General features: G+C 44.1%; 1 protein-coding gene across 1 annotated transcript; it reads right to left on the bottom strand.

The window, feature by feature from the left end:
- Positions 1-1,760: 1,760 nt before the first annotated feature.
- On the bottom strand, positions 1,761-9,166 carry LOC120920873 (chymotrypsinogen A-like). The gene is made up of 7 exons (XM_040333285.1): positions 9,060-9,166; positions 7,236-7,339; positions 5,891-5,970; positions 4,475-4,553; positions 4,111-4,291; positions 3,117-3,250; positions 1,761-1,968 (listed from the first exon to the last, which is right to left on the bottom strand). The coding sequence occupies exons 1-7, from the start codon at positions 9,109-9,111 to the stop codon at positions 1,807-1,809; spliced, it is 792 nt and encodes a 263-aa protein (XP_040189219.1). The 5' UTR covers positions 9,112-9,166; the 3' UTR covers positions 1,761-1,806.
- Positions 9,167-20,197: the final 11,031 nt, after the last annotated feature.

Here is a 20,197-nt window from a genome sequence, read left to right as displayed (position 1 = left end):
CGTTTATCGATTGGTTTGCGCAAAATTTATAGCGTTTACAAAATAGGGGATAGTTTTATGGCATTTTTATTTTCTAGTAATGGCAGCAATCAGCGATTTTTTTCATGACTGTGACATTATGGCGGACACTTCGGACAATTTTGACACATTTTTGGGACCATTGTCATTTTCACAGCAAAAAGTGCTATAAAAATGCATTGATTACTGTGAAAATGACAATTGCAGTTTAGGAGTTAACCACTAGGAGGCGCTGAAGGGGTTAAGTGTGACCTCATATGTGTTTCTAACTGTAGGGGGTGGGGCTGGACGTCTGAAGTCATTGATCGTCTTTTCCTATATCGGGGAACAGACGATCAATGACAGCGCCACTGTGAAGAATGGGGAAGGTGTGTTTACACACCCCTCTCCCTGTTCTTCAGGACCGATCGCGGGACACTGGCAGCGATCTGGTCCGCGGGTCCCGCGGGCGCGGTCACGGAGCTTCGGACCGGGTCGCGAGCGTGCCGGCGGCGGCGCGCTCACGACCTCACGGCTGAGCTTAAAGAGTCACGTACAGGTATGTGATTGTGCCCAGCCGTGCCATTCTGCCAACATATATCGGCGTGAAGGGGTCCTTAAGTGGTTAATAAGACCAGATGGGAGTTTACATACCAGATGCCGCCCTTATTGGCCTAATTAAAAATATATTTTAATATTCAACTTACCTACCCCGAAAATTAGACCAAGTAATTTTTCTGGAAGGGCTGCAATATAAGACCCTAGTAAGACCCTAGTTTTGGTATCTATTTACTCTGCGTAACATCATCTTTCACATTATACAAAAAAATTGTGCTAACTTTTTTCCCAAAAAGTTGCGTTTAAAACACCACTGCACAAATACCGTGTGACATAAAATATTGCAACAATCGCCATTTTATTCTCTAGATTCTCTGCTAAAAAATATATATATATATATAATGTTTGGGGGTTCTGTGGAATTTTCTAGCAAAAAATATGGATTTTTCCTTGTAAAGAGTGGATTATAGGATTTTAGAAGCATTTTATCTCAGTTCACACTGGGGATTCCTGACAGGCAGGGAGGGAGAGGGGGAGAGAAGACATCACATTACATGGTAAGACCTACCCCGAAAATAAGCCCTACTGTGTCTTTTGTTGCCAAAATTAATATAAGACCCGGGCTTATTTTCGTGGGAAACACAGCATATTAGGGGATTTATTTTGGACCCAATGCCTGACGTTGTATGTCCCTTGTTCCCCAGTGACCCCCCCTTCCCCTCCACAGACCGGATGGCCCCACTTTTTTCCATCATTATTATTTTCTTTCTCTCTAACTTGGACTTGTGCACATCCTCAATTTATGGACAGTTTATTTGTTCTATGTTTTATAGATTGCATACATCATAAATATAGAGCCGTTTTTTGGTATTTATTTGCAACATGTTTCTTTATTTTTTACATCGATTTTTATATGATGTGATTTTCAGATACTGGTATACATCCAGATCGGATGTCACAATTAAACAAAATGTATCAATGTGCAATAAACAACAGATCCGAATGAAGACGTGTTCAGAGACGAAACGCGTCAAGATCAAATGCTAAAATCAAGAGTTTTTTAATAAGTAATAAAATGTGGTTATAACGTTATATTTTATTCCTACCGTGTGCTACATTTCCAACTGAGTGCCCATCCAAGGGACTGTTCTAATGATATATTTTTTTATCTACTTTGAAGCAAATGAATCCAAAACACAATGTTGATCACAAAGTTATTTTATTGAGTATCATAAATGGATTAAAGGTTATTTAGTTAGCAGCAAGAGTCTGGTCCACCCAGGATCTGAGGGCGGTGACGCGGGCGTAGACTCCGGGAGAAGCTGTGGAGCAGGTGGAGCTGCCCCAGGACACGATACCGGCCAGGGTCCAGGCTCCGCTCCTCTGGCACACAAGGGGTCCACCAGAGTCACCCTGAAAAAGAAAAGAAGAGACGTCACAGGAGAATCCCCCACAATGAACATTGTTTTACTTTATATAAGTTCTGTTGGTCTGAGCTGTGTGCCCCCCACAGTATATGTCCCCCCATGAAGAATATTGATCTACTTACAGCTATGGCACAGAATTAATGATTAAACCAGCCAGTGACTACCAGCCCTGGGATCATACATGGAAGCAGAAAAAAGGGCGACGCTTCCAGCTGGAGACCTCAAAATTTCAGAGAATGTACTAGGCTTAGGCTACATGAAGAGTAATGGAAATTTATCCAGATTTTTTTTTGCATTTTGCATTTTGTGTTTATAACAAACATTTATAGAGCAAGAAGATCCTAAATGGAGCTTTTCTGAGCCTGGAGAGTCTCTGGATCCTGAATTCTATATATACATATGGCACCGGTCTATGCCCCACCCTACAGGGCTAAGCTCCACCCTCATCATTCAATAGTCCTGTGCTAGGTCCTTAGATGGAAGTCGTTTCTGTAGATGTAATAATAAAACATAATTGGAAAAAAAAAACTATTACAGTGGAACCTCGGATTACAAGCATAATTCATTCCAGGAGAATGCTCGTGATCCAAAAGTACTCGCGTATCAAAGCGAGTTTCCCCATTGAAGTCAATGGAAATGAAAATAATTTGTTCTGCATTGACTTCAATGGCATGCACTACAGCATGTGGCCAGAGGTGGGGGGCGCCGGAGAGCCTCGGAAACACACACGGAAAGGCCCGAGGACAGCTAGGCTGACCTCGGCTGACCTCGGGAACGATTGGGGCCGTTCAGCATCGCTTGGCTCTGGCGCCCCCCCACCTCAGGCCAAACGCGGTACTGCACACACCGCTGTGGCTTGAATCCTGCTCGTTTTGTGAGACAATACTCCCAAACCAAGTCAGGATTTTTAAGAATACAGCGCTCGAGTTGCAAAACGCTCATTAACCGCGTTACTCGCAATCCGAGTTTCCACTGTATACATTCTTATTAACATCTCTGGCAGGTTTCCTTTAGCAATAATGTATACTAGTTTGTAGAAACACCAGCCTGATCCTTCGAACCACATGGGCTTGGGTTGCCTTAGCCATGGATTCTGGTTCTCTAGATAAGCAACGGTAGAAAAATTAATCGTACCATGCAGGAGGAGACACCGGAGGCACCGGCGCAGATCATGGTGTCTCTGATGTTGGTACCCCAGTAGCTCTGGCAGTTGGCGGTGGTCAGGAGAGGAAGAGATGCCTGTTGAAGCCTGGATGGGGTGGTTTGTGCTGAAAGAGAGAATAGAGAGAATGAAAAAAATATGAAAAATGCGCAACAACCTTATAATCACAGCAGGTCTATGTGGCCCTTTGAGTCCCCAACAACTTCCCAACAAAATCACATCTAACTTCTATGATGGCTCGGCCTTATTCCTTCATTGCACTGTAGAGGAGCACAGTATGATCATTACTGGGCTTATTCCTGTACAAAAAGGTCAAAAAGTGTGAAGTCTACAACAAACAAGCAAGCCGTCACATAATAGGCACTCCACAATTATGTAAAATGTCCTAACAATGTGCCAAAAAAAAAGCCTGAAATGAAGGTTATAATACAGTGGTCACATGACCACAGATAGTCCTTCTGCTGGGTGGGTTGGGATTCCAGCTGGAAGATCCACCCATTGACTTGAATAGGCTGTGATTGGCTACTGATCGTCCACTCCCCTGCTCACACACAAATTGCAGCTGATTTGACAGCATGACTTCTACCTGGAGACACTGCCAATCACGCCTGAGTAGGGCTGGGCAGGGGGGCGTGTCATTCTGTGATGTCACAAGCTAACTACTGAACTCCAGGCACACCGTTCCATGATTAGCATGGTCAGTACGGAACAGGAAGCCCTTGAATCAGTAGAAGATTGGCACAATCACCTGGTATTTACAGTGCATGTGTGGCTTCTGTATAAAAATAAATAAAAATGTCTACTAAAGGAAACAAATAGTGTAGTTATTTAGCTTTACATACACTTTAATATCTCATCTTTGCTTTTTTTGGGCAATTTTGGGTTCAGTGTACAACATATTTCATCTCAAATGCATAAATGCATTATGTTTTTTTAATTTTTTGGCAGAATATCTAATTCCCTTACTGGCAGCATTGGTGTATCCCCATCCGGTGGTGACGCATCTTTCTCCTCCATTGAAGACATCAGCGGTGGCAGCAAGACACACGGGGGAAATGCGGTTGGTGTAGGTGGCAGGAGTGGCCAGCTTGATCAGGGTGATGTCATTGATGATGGTATTGGAGTTGTAATTGGGGTGTCTGAAGACCTGAGAAAAGTTAAGTTAGAATGAAATTCCTGGAAATGTAGGTGAATCCAAGCGGTCTTCATACAAAGACCCTGTAGCTTTATCCAATGGAGTAGATGACTGACTGTCTAACGTTATGGAAACAGACAAACAGAGCAGTTACTGTCTATGGCTGATTATCTCTCTATGTTGAAAAACACTTACTCTGCCGACAGAAATTCTCTGGGTGGCCTCAGTAGATACGGATCGGTCGAATGCACCGAGGACCACAACGTTGGCAGTTCTGGGTGGAAGAGAAAAATGGGCATTAGTTGCCATAAGGCTGATTTTGATGTTTCATTTGTCACCTCTAATATTTAATCTCAGAATTTTCCCCAGCACTTTCTAGAGATTTATAAATAGAAAATCAACAAGGATGTAGACATAGACTGCGGACACATTTACTGAAATTAGTTGACATTACCTTTTTTTGGACAAAAGGGTCATAGTTTTCAGGTCCCAGCACCATTACCTGTCTGGTTACCCTGTCCCATTACCCTAAAAAGCCCAACTCTATAGAAGCCATGGTGTACATGTGATAGACTGGCATGAATAAACAGTTGGATAAATGGTCCTCTATTAAGTAGGCTTGGTTTTTCCCTGGGCATTCCCCAGGTTTTTGTTGTTATCTGCTTTAGCCTTCCAATGCTACTTACTGTTATGGCCAGCTATAGACGGGGGCAGTGGACATGTTTATGCTTCACCTGTGGTGTTTATATTGGTCCATCAGTGCACCAACACCTTTGCAGCCATTGTGCTATATGCTGGGTGCTTGGTGTGCTCTTGTACCTTTTAAAGGAGGGGTGGCTTCCCTTCAGTTCACCTGCCCCTGTCTATCCATTAAAATGCATGTGCCTCCACTGTGGGGACGCTCATTGTTTAGTGTTAGGACCACAGATATTACAGGGTGCCTTGGCGCGGCTCTGTGGCTCACGCATGCGTTTGCAAATGCACGCGGACCGAAACCCTGTTTTTAACGCATACTGTAGACAGGTTAATTGGTTTTCTGCAAGCTGGTCGGTAAGTAGGCTTGGTTTTTCCCTGGGCATTCCCCAGGTTTTTGTTGTTATCTATTGAGAAGGTATCTGGTCTATAAACCAGAGACTCTGGATGGAAAGTTGAATAAATGGCTCTTTTTTTAGGATGTATCGGGTCTATAATCCAGAAACTTCTGATGGATAGTTGGATAAATGGTTCTATATTTAGGATGTATCTGTCCTATAAACCAGAGGCTCTGGATGGACAGTTGGATAAATTGTTCTATATTTAGGATGTATTTGTCCTATAAACCAGAGGCTCTGGATGGACAGTTGGACAAATGGCTCTATATTTAGGATATAGCTGGTCTGTAACCCGGAGGCTCTAGATGGACGGTTGGATAAATATTTAGGATGTATCTGTCCTTTAAACCAGAGGCTCTGGGTGTACAGTTGGATAAATATTTAGGATGCACCTGGTATATAAACCAGAGGCTCTAGATGGACAGTTGGATAAATGGCTCTCTGGTCTATAAACCAAAGCCGATGGACAGATTACCAGGGAAGCTGACTTTGCAGTAGAATATTATCATATAAAACTCACGTGACTCCGCAATGGGCAGCAGTGACAACCCAGAGACTGTTGATCAGAGAACCACCACAGAAGTGGAATCTAGCGCTGTTCTGTAGAGTAAGAAGAATCATCAGATCATTGCTTTATATACAGATCATTTCATTCTTTCTATGAAACTCCTCTTTCCCATATACATTACATGTATGCTATTTTGGAATTATGTTAGGCTTACAATAAAGAAACATAGTCCGGGTCATAACATATTACATATATAATATCATGGGCCTGGGCTGGTTATCGGGTGTTCAAAAAAGTCTAGCTTAACTAATAGGATCTGTGAGAGGTTTCAAGCTCCTTTGGGAAGCTTAGCTTCAGTTTTCCTTGTTTGTATGGCTTCTTTCAGACTTGAAAACCACAACATGATGTAACACAGCTGCGCATTGCATGTAAAGCATGAGCATTATAGGTGAGGGCACTAGGCAGATTTACCACCTTGTAAAGATGGCTGGACTTTTTTTAATAGCTAAAACATGTCTGTGGGTAATTATGAGCTGCTATGGCATTCTTTACCTTCATATTACTTATCAGCAAGGCTTATTTTAATCTTGATTGCTGCAGTACATTTAACACACCTACACATAGCAGGCAGAAGGTGGAAACTTGCATAGATTATAGCTCTGTGTTTGGACACAACATGCTTTGCCTATGCAAAGATTCCTGCATGCGGTAGTTTAAGTGTATTTTAAAGGGTGCTGTAATGGGCTCCTACCTGGTCCACCTGCACTTGATAATTGCATTAAAACCCATTAGTAAAGCCTGTTTTAAACCTGAGCAGGGCACAGATTGGAAACTGGTATGTATATGTATGTCTCTGCTCTGTGCTTGGATGTACTATGTTATTTTATAGGGTACGGTAATGGGCACCCACCAGGTCCACCATATCATTGCGCTAAAAATCACACATTGCAAACCCTTGGGATTTTGTTTACAGTGCAGAAGTCTGGAGGAAGTCTAACTTTAACTGTAGCCAATGCACAATGTACCCCATCAGAGTGGCCCTTCAACATCTTTGCCATTTCAGTACATGTAGGGAAAAGTCAATAGACCAGGGAACACTAAAAAATACTGTAAAATGGACTGCTGTACCTCGGAAAGGCTCAGACTTTCTTCAGAGGGGAGCTGACTGGCATGTAAAAATGTGGAAATTATTTACGTCACAATATGTGACTTTCTGAAATCTCTAGATTCTTTGAAATATAGGGTGTTGGACAAGAAGAGTAACAAGAAAGACGGGCAAAACTCTCTCAAGTTCCTCTCTCACATTGTAATAAAAGGTTCAGGACCAGAATACGAAGCAAGAAATGTTTGATTGTACCTGCAGAGACACCTGCCAGGGCCAAGATCCAGAGACGGCATTCTCACCATTCACAACCCTAGCATAGCCGGAGATAATGGGCTTGATTGCGGGAACACCGCAGCCTGGGGAAAAACATAAATATTAACTGTTAGTAAATTTATACTGACACAATGTCATATTCAATTATATCTATACTTATGCATGGATAATGTTATTAATTTGGATTTTAACCTTTTTTTTAATTACTTTTAGCTCTATAACCCTAAAGAAATTAGAGGTGCCCAAAAATCTCAAACATTCCATATCTTCTTTAGCTTAATATAAAGTAAAAATGAACTCCCCTCACAATTTATTGTTTGCTTCCCATGTCCTGTTGGTGAGAATTCTCTATGCTTTTGGTTCTAGAGGTTTAACAGGAAGTGACTAAGAGGATTTAAGAGGAAATCATAAGAAAAGTAGGGGAATTGCCCTATTAGAAAGTTGTCTTTAAAGAAGATGTCCCCCATGTTCCTTAATCCTTCAATAAAGCACTCCTGATTGTTGACAAAAAAAAGGAGAGGTCCCCATTGAAAGGTTTACCCTCAACCCTTGTTCTGGTGACAACTGGTGAATTTCCCATCTCTATAAGCTACACCGTTTGCATCAAGCAAGATCTTGAGATCGGCTTGATCAGATGCTTTCACATTGGACCAAAGCCAGAAGTGACTAAATACTTGAAGCTTCCAGTTTCTCAGAGCAGTGGTCTCCAAACTGTGGCCTGTGGGCCAGATGCGGCCCTTTGCTTGCCTTTATCTGGCCCTTGGGGCACATTTCCTCCCTTTGATACAAGACACTTTTCCTTCCACTGACACCTTTTTCTCCAATGGAACACTATTCTTCCCAATGACTCCAACGATGGGGCAGTACTCTTTCCCACTGACATCAAGGATGAGGCACTATTCTTCCCACTGATGCCAAACATGGGACACTATTCCTCCCATTGACACCAACCATGAGACACTAACTATCTCTCCCACTGACACCAACCATGAGACACTAACTATCTCTCCACTGACGCCAACCATAGGACACTATTCCTCCCACTGATTCCAACCATGGTACACTATTCCTTCCACTGACGCCAACCATGGGACACTATTCCTCCCACTGACACCAACCATGGGACACTATTCCTCCCACTGACACCAATCATGGGACACTATTCCTCCCACTGACGCCAACCATGGGACACTTTTCCGCCCACTAACATCAAAGAGGGAACACTTTTCCTTCCACTGATACCAAAAGTGGGGCACTATTCAATTCCATAATACCAATGATCGGGCACTATTCCTCTACTGATATAAATGATGGGGGGATATTTCTCCTCCCACCATCGCTAGGGTATTTACTAATCCCACTTACCACAGTCCAGCCCCCCAAAAGTCTGAAGGACAGTAAACTGGCCCTTTGTTTAAAAAGTTTGTAGACCCCCGTCTAAGACCATAGAGATGGTTTAGGGAAGTTCTGGACCTTGGTTATCTAAATAGTAAGCGGTTAGAGGGGAAAGTGGCTGAAGGCTGCGTTGGGGGAGACCCCTTATTTTACCAAAAGAGTAGTTGATGGTTGACCGAGCTAGTGAGTCAGCCAACAGTAGGTGAATTTAAACGTGCTTGGGACAAATTCGATGTATACAAAAAGGGTAAAAAAGAATAAAAAAACAAAAACTAAAACTAAAAAAAAATAAAAAGGGACAGACATGGTGCAGCTGGTCTGTTTGGACTGGTCATGTCACTTGGTATTTTCCCGCCATCACTACCCTAAAACACAAGACAATTATACAGGAGGAATGTCAATACTCACCATAAGCTCCACTAAGGAGGGCTAGGCAGGAAAGGAACCACAGCATTGCCATTCTGCTAGGAATCAAGTAATGGACAAAGTATGGACAGGCTTGTCTGGCTTATATACACCCGATCCACCAATCAGGTGAGAGCTGGTCTGCGATAAGGACAATTTTAGCTCCTTACATCAGGTCGCCGTCATCAAACTATACTATTTTTCCTTACATTGGCCTTGAGATGTAAGGTAACAGGTGTCAGAGGAGCCGCCATTTGGCAAGACTCCCACGGAATATTCATTTAATGCTATGTGAAATTATTCATACAACATATTGGTAGGTCATTTCCCATACATTAAAAAACAAACAAACAGAAGTTTAAAAAGGGAATTAAAAAAAGAACCTCCTTTCTGGAACTGTAGTTTATGAAATTATGAATTCAGGTCTAGAGTTGGGCAAACGGTTTGGGTTTGAGCAAAAGTTCAGACTGAATATCATCCGTTCGCCCATCCGGCAAACACCCGAACTTGCAGGGCGCTTGGTGGGATGTCTGTTGCACTGTGCATTCTAAGCCCTGATTGGGCAAAGCAAATAGCTGGTAGTTAAGAATGGAACCAGAAAGGAGGCCTTAACATTGGATGAGTCAAGGGGATTCCCCGCTGACAGCTGAATGAAAAAAAAGCATTGCCGGCAATTGAAAAAAAGTGAAAAAAGCAGTGGGGGGCCTCTGGGTCTGGTATGGATTTTAAGGGAACCCCACGCCAATTAAAAAAAAAATGGGTGGGTCCCCCCAACATCAATAACAGACCCTTCCATACAGCCTGGCAGGCCAGGAAAGGGGGTATGAGCAAGTGCCCCCCTCCCCTCCTGAACCATACCATACCGGCGATCAGCGATTTTTTCCGTGACTGCGACATTATGGCAGACAGATCGGATACTTTTGACACTATTTCTGGGACCATTGTCATTTTTACAGCGAAAAGTGCTATAAAAATTCACTGATTACTGTAAAAATGACACTGGCAGTGAATGAATGAATGAAAACTTATATAGCGCAACACATGCAAACTTAATCGCCTCTGGGAGTGACAGTAAAGGGGTTAACCAGGAGGGCCGCTGTAGGGGTTAACTGTGTTCTAAGGGAGTGTTCTTACTGTGGGGGGGAGTGGCTGTGCGTGTGATGTCACTGATCGTCGTTCCCTAACACAGGGAACAGACGATTACTGACAGCCATACTAGGAAGAACGGGGGAAGGTTTGTTTACACTTACCTCTCCCCGTTCTTTCTGTCTGTGACCCAATCGCGGGACACTGGCGATCGGACCCGCGGGCGCAGTCACGGAGGACAGGACCGGGTCGCGAGCGCTCGAGACCCATGGCTGGGCATCTTAAAGGGGACGTACCTGTACGTCCATGTGCCCAGCCGTGCCATTCTGCCGATGTAAATAGTCGTGCGGCGGTCCTTAACCGGTTAAGGAGCAGTGATTTTATTGAAGCTTGAAGTGAAACAATAGTAATGAAAAATTTCTTTAAATATAGAGCCTGGGGGGGACCTGATTCTGCCTGTAAAGTGGCGCATCAGCAGGTTCTATACACAGTACAGATGCGGCACTTTACAGGCAGTCTAAGGGGATCCCCCCCCCCAAAGCACTGCCACATTTTTTTTTCTATTGTTTCACTTTGAGCATTATTTAAATCACTGCTCCTTTAATATTAGTCATTTGAAAAAAAATATTGGCATTGATACATGTCCCCTGGGGCAGTACCCGGGTCTCCATACTCTTTTTATGGTCAATAACTTGCATATAAGCCTTCAAAAAGGGGACTTTTGATTGTTCATGTTCAGGTCCCATATGTGACGGGAGGGCAGTGGAACCCAGAATCCCTTTGGGGAGGTTGGGAAACCCTTGTTTCAGCTCCCCGTGCACCTCCTATGTCTAAGTCACCCTTTGTTTATTAGGGGAACAGGGTGACTGAGAACCCCAATTCTGATCTGTACTAATCAGACTCACTGTACAGCCACACTGGAATGTTCTGTATATATATTGTGACAGGAAGTCAGGTAAATCTGTGGGTGTTGTCACAGATGGGACATACATTTCTGCCTTGTTTAGACAATACACCAATTGTTATTAGGCGTCGGCTGCAAAAGTAGCCAGAAAAGGTCTAAGGGCGTTGGAAAACTTCAGCTGTTCAGAATGAGGCAATTAAGGCCTCTATAAGTAATCCTCAACAACAGGGTCACATAGCTCAACAACAGGCTCACCAAGAGAGCATTGCAGCTCACCAAGAAAGCATTGCAGGCTTGGAACAGAGACACCAGCAGCAAATGGAGACCATCGTGAAACAGCTTCAGAGACAGCAGACCGAGGCTGGGAGTCAGGCCAGTAACATACCGACTTTTCGGGTAAGACACTTATTGCCAAAGATGACTGCAGATGAGGACTCTGAGATGTTTCTGACCACTGAGAGAGCAGCGGAAAGAGAGAGTTGGCCTAAAGAACAGTGGGCTGGACAAGTGGCCCCCTATTATCTGGAGAAGCCCAAAAGGCATATTTTGATTTGGAGCTTGTAGACACAAAAAACTATGATCGATTAAAAGAGGAAATATTTGCACGTTTCGGTGTAACCCTGGATGTCCGTGCTCAGCAGGTCCACAATTGGAGTTATCAGCAGAGGAAGCCACCTCGGTCGCAGATGTATGACCTCATCCATTTGGCTAGGAAATGGCTGCAGCCAGAAACTCTGTCCGGACCAAAAATTTTGGAGCGAGTAGTCATGGACAAATTCCTCAAGTCTCTTCCTAACACCCTGCAGAAATGGGTGAACCATGGTGGTCCCGAAACCGCAGACAAACTTGTAGACCTGGTCGAAAGGTACCTAACAACAGAGAATTTGTCCTCTTCCACCAGAGAGGCACAGACTTTCCACCCTAAGACCAGACCCTCCCCACCTATAGGTAAGACTGCATCAAGGGATGGGGGCGGAGAGAGGTACCAAGGAGCAGCTAGAGGAATTATTGGGACTACTGCTAATGTTTGGCAAGAGCGACCTGGAAGACCCATCCCACAGGAGAGGACCAGAAGGTTGATTTGTTACCGTTGCCGGGAAGAGGGACATGTAGCAGCGGTTTGCCCAGCGGGTGATGACAGTGTAACTTTCTGACAGAGAGACGACAGTCCCTTTTTGCAACCACATGCACTGCAGTAAAGGGAAATGAGAAACCTTTATATAGAACGTGCTTAGATGGTAAAAATGTTGTGGTATTGTTGGATTCAGGTAGCCTGGTCACCTTAGTGAAAAGTGATCTAGTGGTGGGAAAAACCTTACATCCGAGGAAAATGGCTGTAGTTTGTGTACATGGGGACACTCGAGAATATCCGATGACTACGGTTTCCTTTGAAACCTCCCTCGGTAAATTGTGTCACCAGGTGGGTTTAGTTCCCAAACTGCCACATGACGCCATTGTGGGAAGGGATTTCCCAAAATTCTGGGAACTCTGGGACTGCCCAGATTCCCCAGTAGATGGTTCTTCTGAGTCTGAACCATCTACTCCAGAAACCTCTAACTGTGAGGATTCTCCTGAGTTTCCATTCTCAGTATTAGCAGGGGAAACACTAGTCCCTAGGGAGGAGCCTGCTACCTCAGAAGAAGAGGAACAGCGGCCGATAGGGTTTGATGACCTCGAGGTGCACAGAGAAATTTTTGTCACTGAGCAATTGAGGGACCCCACATTGCTAAGAGCCCAGGAGAATGTAGTGAAGATAGATGGGGAGTTAGTTAACCCTGACGAGAGGGTTACTTCATTATTGAAAGGGACCTGTTATATCGAGTGTCACAGAGGATAGAGGACACCATTGAGCAACTGGTAGTGCCTAAACCGTACCGCAAGATGGTTTTGGAACTGGCCCATGGGCACATTCTTGGGGGACATTTGGGAGCAGAAAAAACCCGGGAGAGGATCACCCAGAGGTTTTATTGGCCTGGGATCACTAAAGAAGTGGAATTGTACTGCTCTTCCTGTCCAGTGTGTCAGATTACTGCACCCATGCCACATTTCCGCAGTCCGTTGGTACCCCTGCCCATTATTGAGGTCCCTTTTGAGAGGATCGCCATGGACTTGGTTGGCCCCTTACTGAAGTCCACCAGAGGACACCAGCACATCTTGGTAATAATGGACTATGCCACCCGGTACCCAGAAGCGATTTCTCTCCGAAACACCTCTGCTAAAACCATTGCCAAAGAGTTATTTCAGGTTTTCAGTCGTGTGGGTCTTCCTAAGGAAGTCCTAACTGACCAGGGCACCCCGTTTATGTCTAGGGTGACCAAAGAACTTTGTAAACTCCTAAAGTGACCCAATTGCGTACATCAGTACATTACCCTCAAACAGACGGGTTAGTGGAAAGGTTTAATAAAACCTTGAAACAAATGTTGAGGAAGGTGGTGGATAAAGACGGAAAGAATTGGGATTATCTGCTCCCTTATCTGATGTTTGCAATAAGAGAGGTTTCCCAATCGTCCACAGGGTTCTCTCCGTTTGAGCCACTGTATGGGAGGCACCCCCGGGGCCTACTGGACATTGCCAGGGAAACATGGGAGAGTGAGAGTTCCCCTCATCGAAGTGTGATTGAACATGTGGCCCAAATGCAAGATAGAATTGCCCAAGTGATGCCGATTGTGAAGGAACATTTAACCCAAGCCCAATTGGCTCAACAAAGGATTTACAATCGTGGGGCCCAGGTCTGTTCCTTTGCACCTGGTGATAGGGTGTTGGTGCTGGTCCCCACAGTCGAAAGTAAATTCCTAGCCAAATGGCAGGGTCCATATGAAGTGTTGGAAAAAATGGGAGTGGTGAATTATAAAATTAGCCAACCGGGAAGACGAAAACCTGAGCAGCTCTATCACGTGAACATGCTGAAACCATGGAAGGATAGAGAGTCCTTGGTCGCTAAGACTACCCGATTTCCTGCTCCATTTAACCTGGCTGTCCCTGAAGTTGGGATAGCGGAGACTCTATCCAAAACTCAGCAACAGGAGGTTAAAGAATTAATGCTCTGTAATAAAGAGAAGTTTTCAGACCTGCCAGGTTGGGTCTCCGGAGTTGAACATGACATTATCACCACACCAGGGGATAAGGTCAAGTTGAAGCCTTATAGAATTCCAGAAGCCTGGCGAGAGGCAATTCGCCAGGAAGTAAAAAAAATGCTTGAGTTGGGGGTGATAGAAGAGTCAAATAGTGATTGGTCCAGTCCCATTGTCTTAGTGCCCAAACCAGATGGAAGTTGGCGGTTTTGTAATGACTTTCGCCGCCTGAATAAAATCACTAAGTTTGACACCTATCCTATGCCCCGCATAGATGAACTGATTGATCGCCTAGGCATTGCCCTGTACATGACGACATTAGACCTGACCAAGGGTTGTTGGCAAATTCCTCTCTCGGAGTCGGCCAGGGAAAAAACAGCATTTGTAACTCCAGACGGATCTTTCCAATATCGGAGGATGCCTTTTGGGTTACAGAATGCTCCCGCCACATTTCAACGCACCATGGATAAGACCCTTCGGCCTCATCGAGCCTATGCTGCTGCATACCTTGATGATGTTGTCATCCACAGTGAGGATTGGGATCACACTTGCCAATAGTTCAGGCTGTGTTGGATTCCATCTGGAAAGCTGGGTTTACAGCCAATCCAAAAAAATGTACCCTTGGGCTAGAAGAGGCGAAGTATCTGGGGTATACCATTGGAATCGGTCTAATTAAGCCCCAAATAAACAAAGTTAAGGCTATTCAGGATTGGCCACGTCTCACCAACAAGAAACAGGTTTGTGCATTTTTGGGGATCGCGGGTTATTATCGCCGCTTTATCCCCCATTTTGCCTCACAGGCTGCTCCCCTGACCAATTTGACCAAAGGGAAGGAGTCTGTCATGACCAAATGAACTTCCGAAGCAGAAACAGCTTTTCAGGTGTTAAAGCAGGCCTTATGTAGTCAGACAGTTTTAAATTCGCCTAATTTTTCACGGGACTTTGTGGTTCAGACAGATGCATCAAATGTGGGCTTAGGAGCTTTACTGTCCCAGATTATCAATGGGCTTTGGATTCTCTCCGGTACTACCTCGTGGGTAGACAGTTTGAACTGGTGACGGATCATGCCCCATTGAAGTGGATGGCACAAAACAAAGAGACCAATAGGAGAATAAATAGGTGGTTCCTGGCCCTCCAGGAATTTAGTTTTGTGGTAACGCATCGCCCCGGTGCTAAAATGGGGAATGCAGATGGGTTGTCCCGAGTGCATGCCTGCCTGGCAACCTGTTTACCAACCCTAGGGTTGAAACAAGATTTCTGCCTTGTTTAGACAATACAACAATTATTACCAGGTGTCGGCTGCAGAAGTAGCCAGAAAGGTTTAAGGGCTGTTCAGCGGTTCAGAATGAGGCAATTAAGGCCTCTATAAGTAATCCAGAGGATAACAATCAAAAAGAGACTATTGTTTTCTGCTGTAGGACCAGCAGTGTCTGCTCAGCAGTAGGCTGTGCCAGACTCCATAGATAGGTTCCTGTGTGGTGAAGGTAGACGCCCCAAGTGGCCAGGGTTTATTTTATGTTTGATTTTGTTTATGCTGTTTGGATGCTTGCACTTGTTTCCAGCAAGATGGAAGAATAAACCAAAATCTTTGTTTTCAACCGTCTTTGACTGCCTTTCTGTATAAATCCGTGTGTAGTGAACCCATCCAGAGGGTCACACACCCCCGCTACCGAGCTAATCCCTTACAATATGTACTAGAGGCTTTTTTCTAAGCTATTTTAATACGTTTCCCCGAAAATTAGACCTACCCCGAAAATAAGACCTAGCGTTATTTTCCAGGAGGGCTGCAATATAAGACCTACCCCGAAAATAAACCCTAGTTTAAAATGCTTGTAAAATCCTATAATCCCCTCTATTACAGGAGTATATAATGTACATTGTGTGTGTTTCTCTAACATAATTGCAGGGAAGAGAGCTCCGGCGGGTCACAGATGTGCAGAGCGGCGCTATAACAAAGGTATTTGGCACAATTGTACATTATATAATACTGTAATAGAGTGGATTATAGGATTTTAGAAGCATTTTATCACAGTTCACATCGGGGATTCCTGACAGGCAGGGAGGCAGAGGGGGAGAGAAGACATCACATTACATTGTACTACCTACCCCAAAAATAAGCCCTACTATGTCTTTTGTTGCCAAAATTAATATTAGATCCGGGCTTATTTGCGTGGGAAACACGGTATATTAGGGGATTTATTTTGGACCCAATGCCTGACGTTGTATGTCTTTTTTTCCCAAGTGACCCCCCCCCCACACAAACCAAAAAGCCACACTTTTTTCCATATTTTTAACAGGAGATCGTTATTTTTTTTTCTCCCTAACCTCAACTTCTGCACATCCTCAATTTATGGGCAGTTTATTTGTTCTGTTTTCTGGGGTTTTTTGGTATTTATTTGCAACATGTTTCTTTTTTTATACATCGATTTTTATATGATGTGATTTTCAGATACCTGTATACAACCACATTGGATGTCACAATTAAACAAAATGGGGCAGATTCACGTAGAGCCGCGTAAAATTGTGCGGGCGTAACGTATCTGATTTACGTTACGCCTCCGCAACTTAAGTTGCGGCGGCGTATCGTAAATCGGCTGGCGTAAGCCCGCCTAATTCAAATTTGGATCAGGGGGGCGTGTTTTATGCAAAACTACTGTGACCCGACGTGATTGACGTTTTTCGGAACGGCGCATGCACCGTCCGTGGAATTTCCCAGTGCGCATTGCTCCAAAGTACGCCGCAAGGACGTCATTGGTTTTGACGTGAACGTAAATGACGTCCAGCCCCATTCATGGACGACTTACGCAAACGACGTAACTTTTTTAAATTTCGACGCGGAACGACGGCCATACTTAACATTGGCTGCGCCTCATATAGCAGGGGCAACTTTACGCCGAGAAAAGCCTAACGTAAACGTCGTAACTTTACTGCGTCGGCCGCGCGTACGTCCGGGAATTTGCATATCTAGCTAATTTGCATACTCAGGAATTCGACGGAAGCGCCACCTAGCGGTCAAAAAAAATGCAGTTAAGATCCGACGGCGTAAGAGACCTACGCCTGTCGGATCTAATGGATATCTATGCGTAACTGATTCTAAGAATCAGGCGCATAGATGCGACGGCACAACTCAGAGATACGACGGCGTATCTGGAGATACGCCATCGTATCTCGGTTGTGAATCTGGGCCAATGTATCAATGTGCAATAAACAACAGATCCTGATGAAGACATGTTTAGAGACAAAACGAGTCAAGCTCAAACGCTAATATCAAGAATGACATCATTTTGGAATCCAATTTGATACTTTTTTTATGTTAATGTGTTTTTGTTTTTTTAATAAGTAATAAATGTGGTTTTAACTTTATATTTGATTCCTACCGTGTGCTACATTTCCAACTGGGTGCCCATCCAAGTGACTGTTCGAATGAGATATTTTTTTGATAGCCTAGAATGCACATATCTATGGAAAGTGCTAGAGGACGTTGGCTTTGGACCTTTTTTTATCAGCTGGGTTAAATTATTGTACAGGGAACTAAGAGCAAAAATCAGAATAAACAACGAGCTGTCAGAAGTGTTCCGGTTGGAGAGGGGGACGAGACAGGGGTGTCCCCTATCCCCCCTTCTGTTGGCCCTCGCTATGGAGCCTCTGGCAATTATGGCCAGATCAAGGTCGGACATAAGGGGGTTTAGAAGACAGCAGGGGGGAGACAAGATCGCATTATTTGCGGATGATCTTCTGTTTTTCCTAGGGGATGTTGGAACTACATTAGACAGAGTGATGGAAATGGTTGGGGAATTTGGTCAGTTTTCAGGCCTGGCCATTAACTGGGAAAAATCCGCTTTGCTACCATTAGATCCACTTGATTCCCAGATTTTCCCAAATATTGCCAGGCGTTTCCCAATTAAGTGTGGTTACAAAATTCAAATACTTGGATTTGGGTTACGAAGGATGTTTCCCAATACGCTAACATTAACATTGCCCCACTTTTACTTAAATTAAAACTAGGGTTGTCCCGATACCGATACTAGTATCGGTATCGGGACCGATACCGAGTATTTGCGCTAGTACTTGTACTCGCGCAAATACTTCCGATGCCAGATAGAATACTTTTCTTTTTTACCGAGAGGGGGTGGAGTGCGGGTGGAGACTGGGTGGAGAGGGGGCGGAGAGCGGAGCAGAGCAGTCTTTGTATGGGGGAGAGGAGAGCTGCTGCCGCCTTAGACAAAGCAAAGTCGCCGCTGCCGACATCTAGTTACTATGCGCTGGGGGAACACAACAGCTGTCATTTGCATTTGAATAGCTGTGTGTTTCCCCACCGCGCCGTCATGTATAGCCCCTCCCCCTTGCCCGGGCACTTTGATACGACGAGTGACCTGTCTATCAAAGTTTGACGTGGCTTTGTCTTAGGGGACACAAGGCTGCATTAGGGACATGGCTGAATTTAGGGACACAAGGCTGCATTAGGGACATGGCTGAATTTAGGGACACAAGGCTGCATTAGGGACATGGCTGAATTTAGGGACACAAGGCTGCATTAGGGACATGGCTGAATTTAGGGACATGGCTGAATTTAGGGACACAAGGCTGCATTAGGGACATGGCTGAATTTAGGGACACAAGGCAGCATTAGGGACATGGCTGAATTTAGGGACATGGCTGAATTTAGGGACATGGCTGAATTAAGGGACATGGCTGAATTAAGAGACATGGCTGAATTTAGGGACATGGCTGAATTAAGGGACAAGGCTGCATTTGGGGACACAAGGCTGCATTTAAAAAAAAGTATCGGTATTCGGTATCGGCGAGTACACGAAAAAAAGTATCGGTACTTGTACTCGGTCCTAAAAAAGTGGTATCGGGACAACCCTAATTAAAACAAAAAAGCGATATTTGGAAAAGACTCCCTCTGTCTGTAGCAGGACGATGTAACTTAATTAAAATGATATGGCAGCCGCAGATACTTTACCTGCTTCACAACTCACCGATCTGGATAGGACAAATGTGGTTTAAGAGAAGAGAGTCGCTATTAAGAGAATTAATCAGGAGGGTGGTCAAGCCAGGATTAGTCTGCAGACGCTACAACTTCCTGTAAAAGAGGGGGGCATGGCGGTTCCACACCCAAGGCTATACTTTGTGGCGTCGCAGTTGCAACACCTGGCGTTTTTGTGGAACCCCAATATTAGATCGCCCCAATAGTCGACTATTGCTAACAGGGAATCCCCATAGGCTGCTTGTGGAAGCTTTAGAGGCAGATTTTTTCTTATACAAATGCCCGACCACAAAATTAGTTAGCAAAATATGGCAGACAACAAAGGTACTGTGCTGGGGTATGTTGGGGCAACTGAATTTTCTCCCCTATGGAGTAATAAAAACGTACAGGAAGTAATGAGTATAGAAGAACTGGGGGACTGGGTGAGACAGGGGCTAAATCGTTTAATTCATCTGTTCGAGGGTAATACCATGAAAACATTCTCAGAATTAACAAGGGTATTTAACCACTTACCCCCCGGACCATATTGCTGCCCAAAGACCAGAGTACTTTTTGCGATTCGCTACTGCGTCGCTTTAACAGACAATTGCGCGGTCGTGCAACGTGGCTCCCAAACAAAATTGGCATCTTTTTTTCCCACAAATATAGCTTACTTTTGGTGGTATTTGATCACCTCTGCGGTTTTTAGTTTTTGCGCTATAAACAAAAATAGAGAGCCAATTTTGAAAAAAATGAATATTTTTTACATTTTTCTATAATAAATATCCCCCAAAAATATATAAAAAAAAAATTTTTTCCTCAGTTTAGGCCGATACGTTTTCTTCTACATATTTTTCGTTAAAAAAAATCGCAATAAGCGTTTATTGATTGGTTTGCGCAAAAGTTATAGCGTTTACAAAATAGGGGGTATTTTTATGGCATTTTTATTATATTTTTTTTACTAGTAATGGCGGCGATCAGCGATTTTTTTTTTCGGTACTGCGACATTATGGCGGACACTTCGGACACTTTTGACACATTTTTGGGACCATTGGCATTTTTATAGCAATCAGTGCTATAAAAATGCATTGGATTACTATAAAAATGCCAC

Source organism: Rana temporaria, chromosome 1, assembly GCF_905171775.1.
Source record: "Rana temporaria chromosome 1, aRanTem1.1, whole genome shotgun sequence".
Taxonomy (NCBI): domain Eukaryota; kingdom Metazoa; phylum Chordata; class Amphibia; order Anura; family Ranidae; genus Rana; species Rana temporaria.
Note: the sequence above shows the minus strand (reverse complement) of the source record. Positions and strands in the feature narration are given on the sequence as shown.

Excerpts from the sequence above, each read along its gene's own strand:
- LOC120920873 (XM_040333285.1), bottom strand. The coding sequence starts at position 9,111 with ATGGCAATGCTGTGGTTCCTTTCCTGCCTAGCCCTCCTTAGTGGAGCT. Across the intron at positions 5,971-7,235 it reads CCTGGCAGGTGTCTCTGCAG|AACAGCGCTAGATTCCACTT; the intron begins GTACAATCAAAC and ends CTTACTCTACAG. Across the intron at positions 1,969-3,116 it reads CCGGTGTCTCCTCCTGCATG|GGTGACTCTGGTGGACCCCT; the intron begins GTACGATTAATT and ends TTTCTTTTTCAG.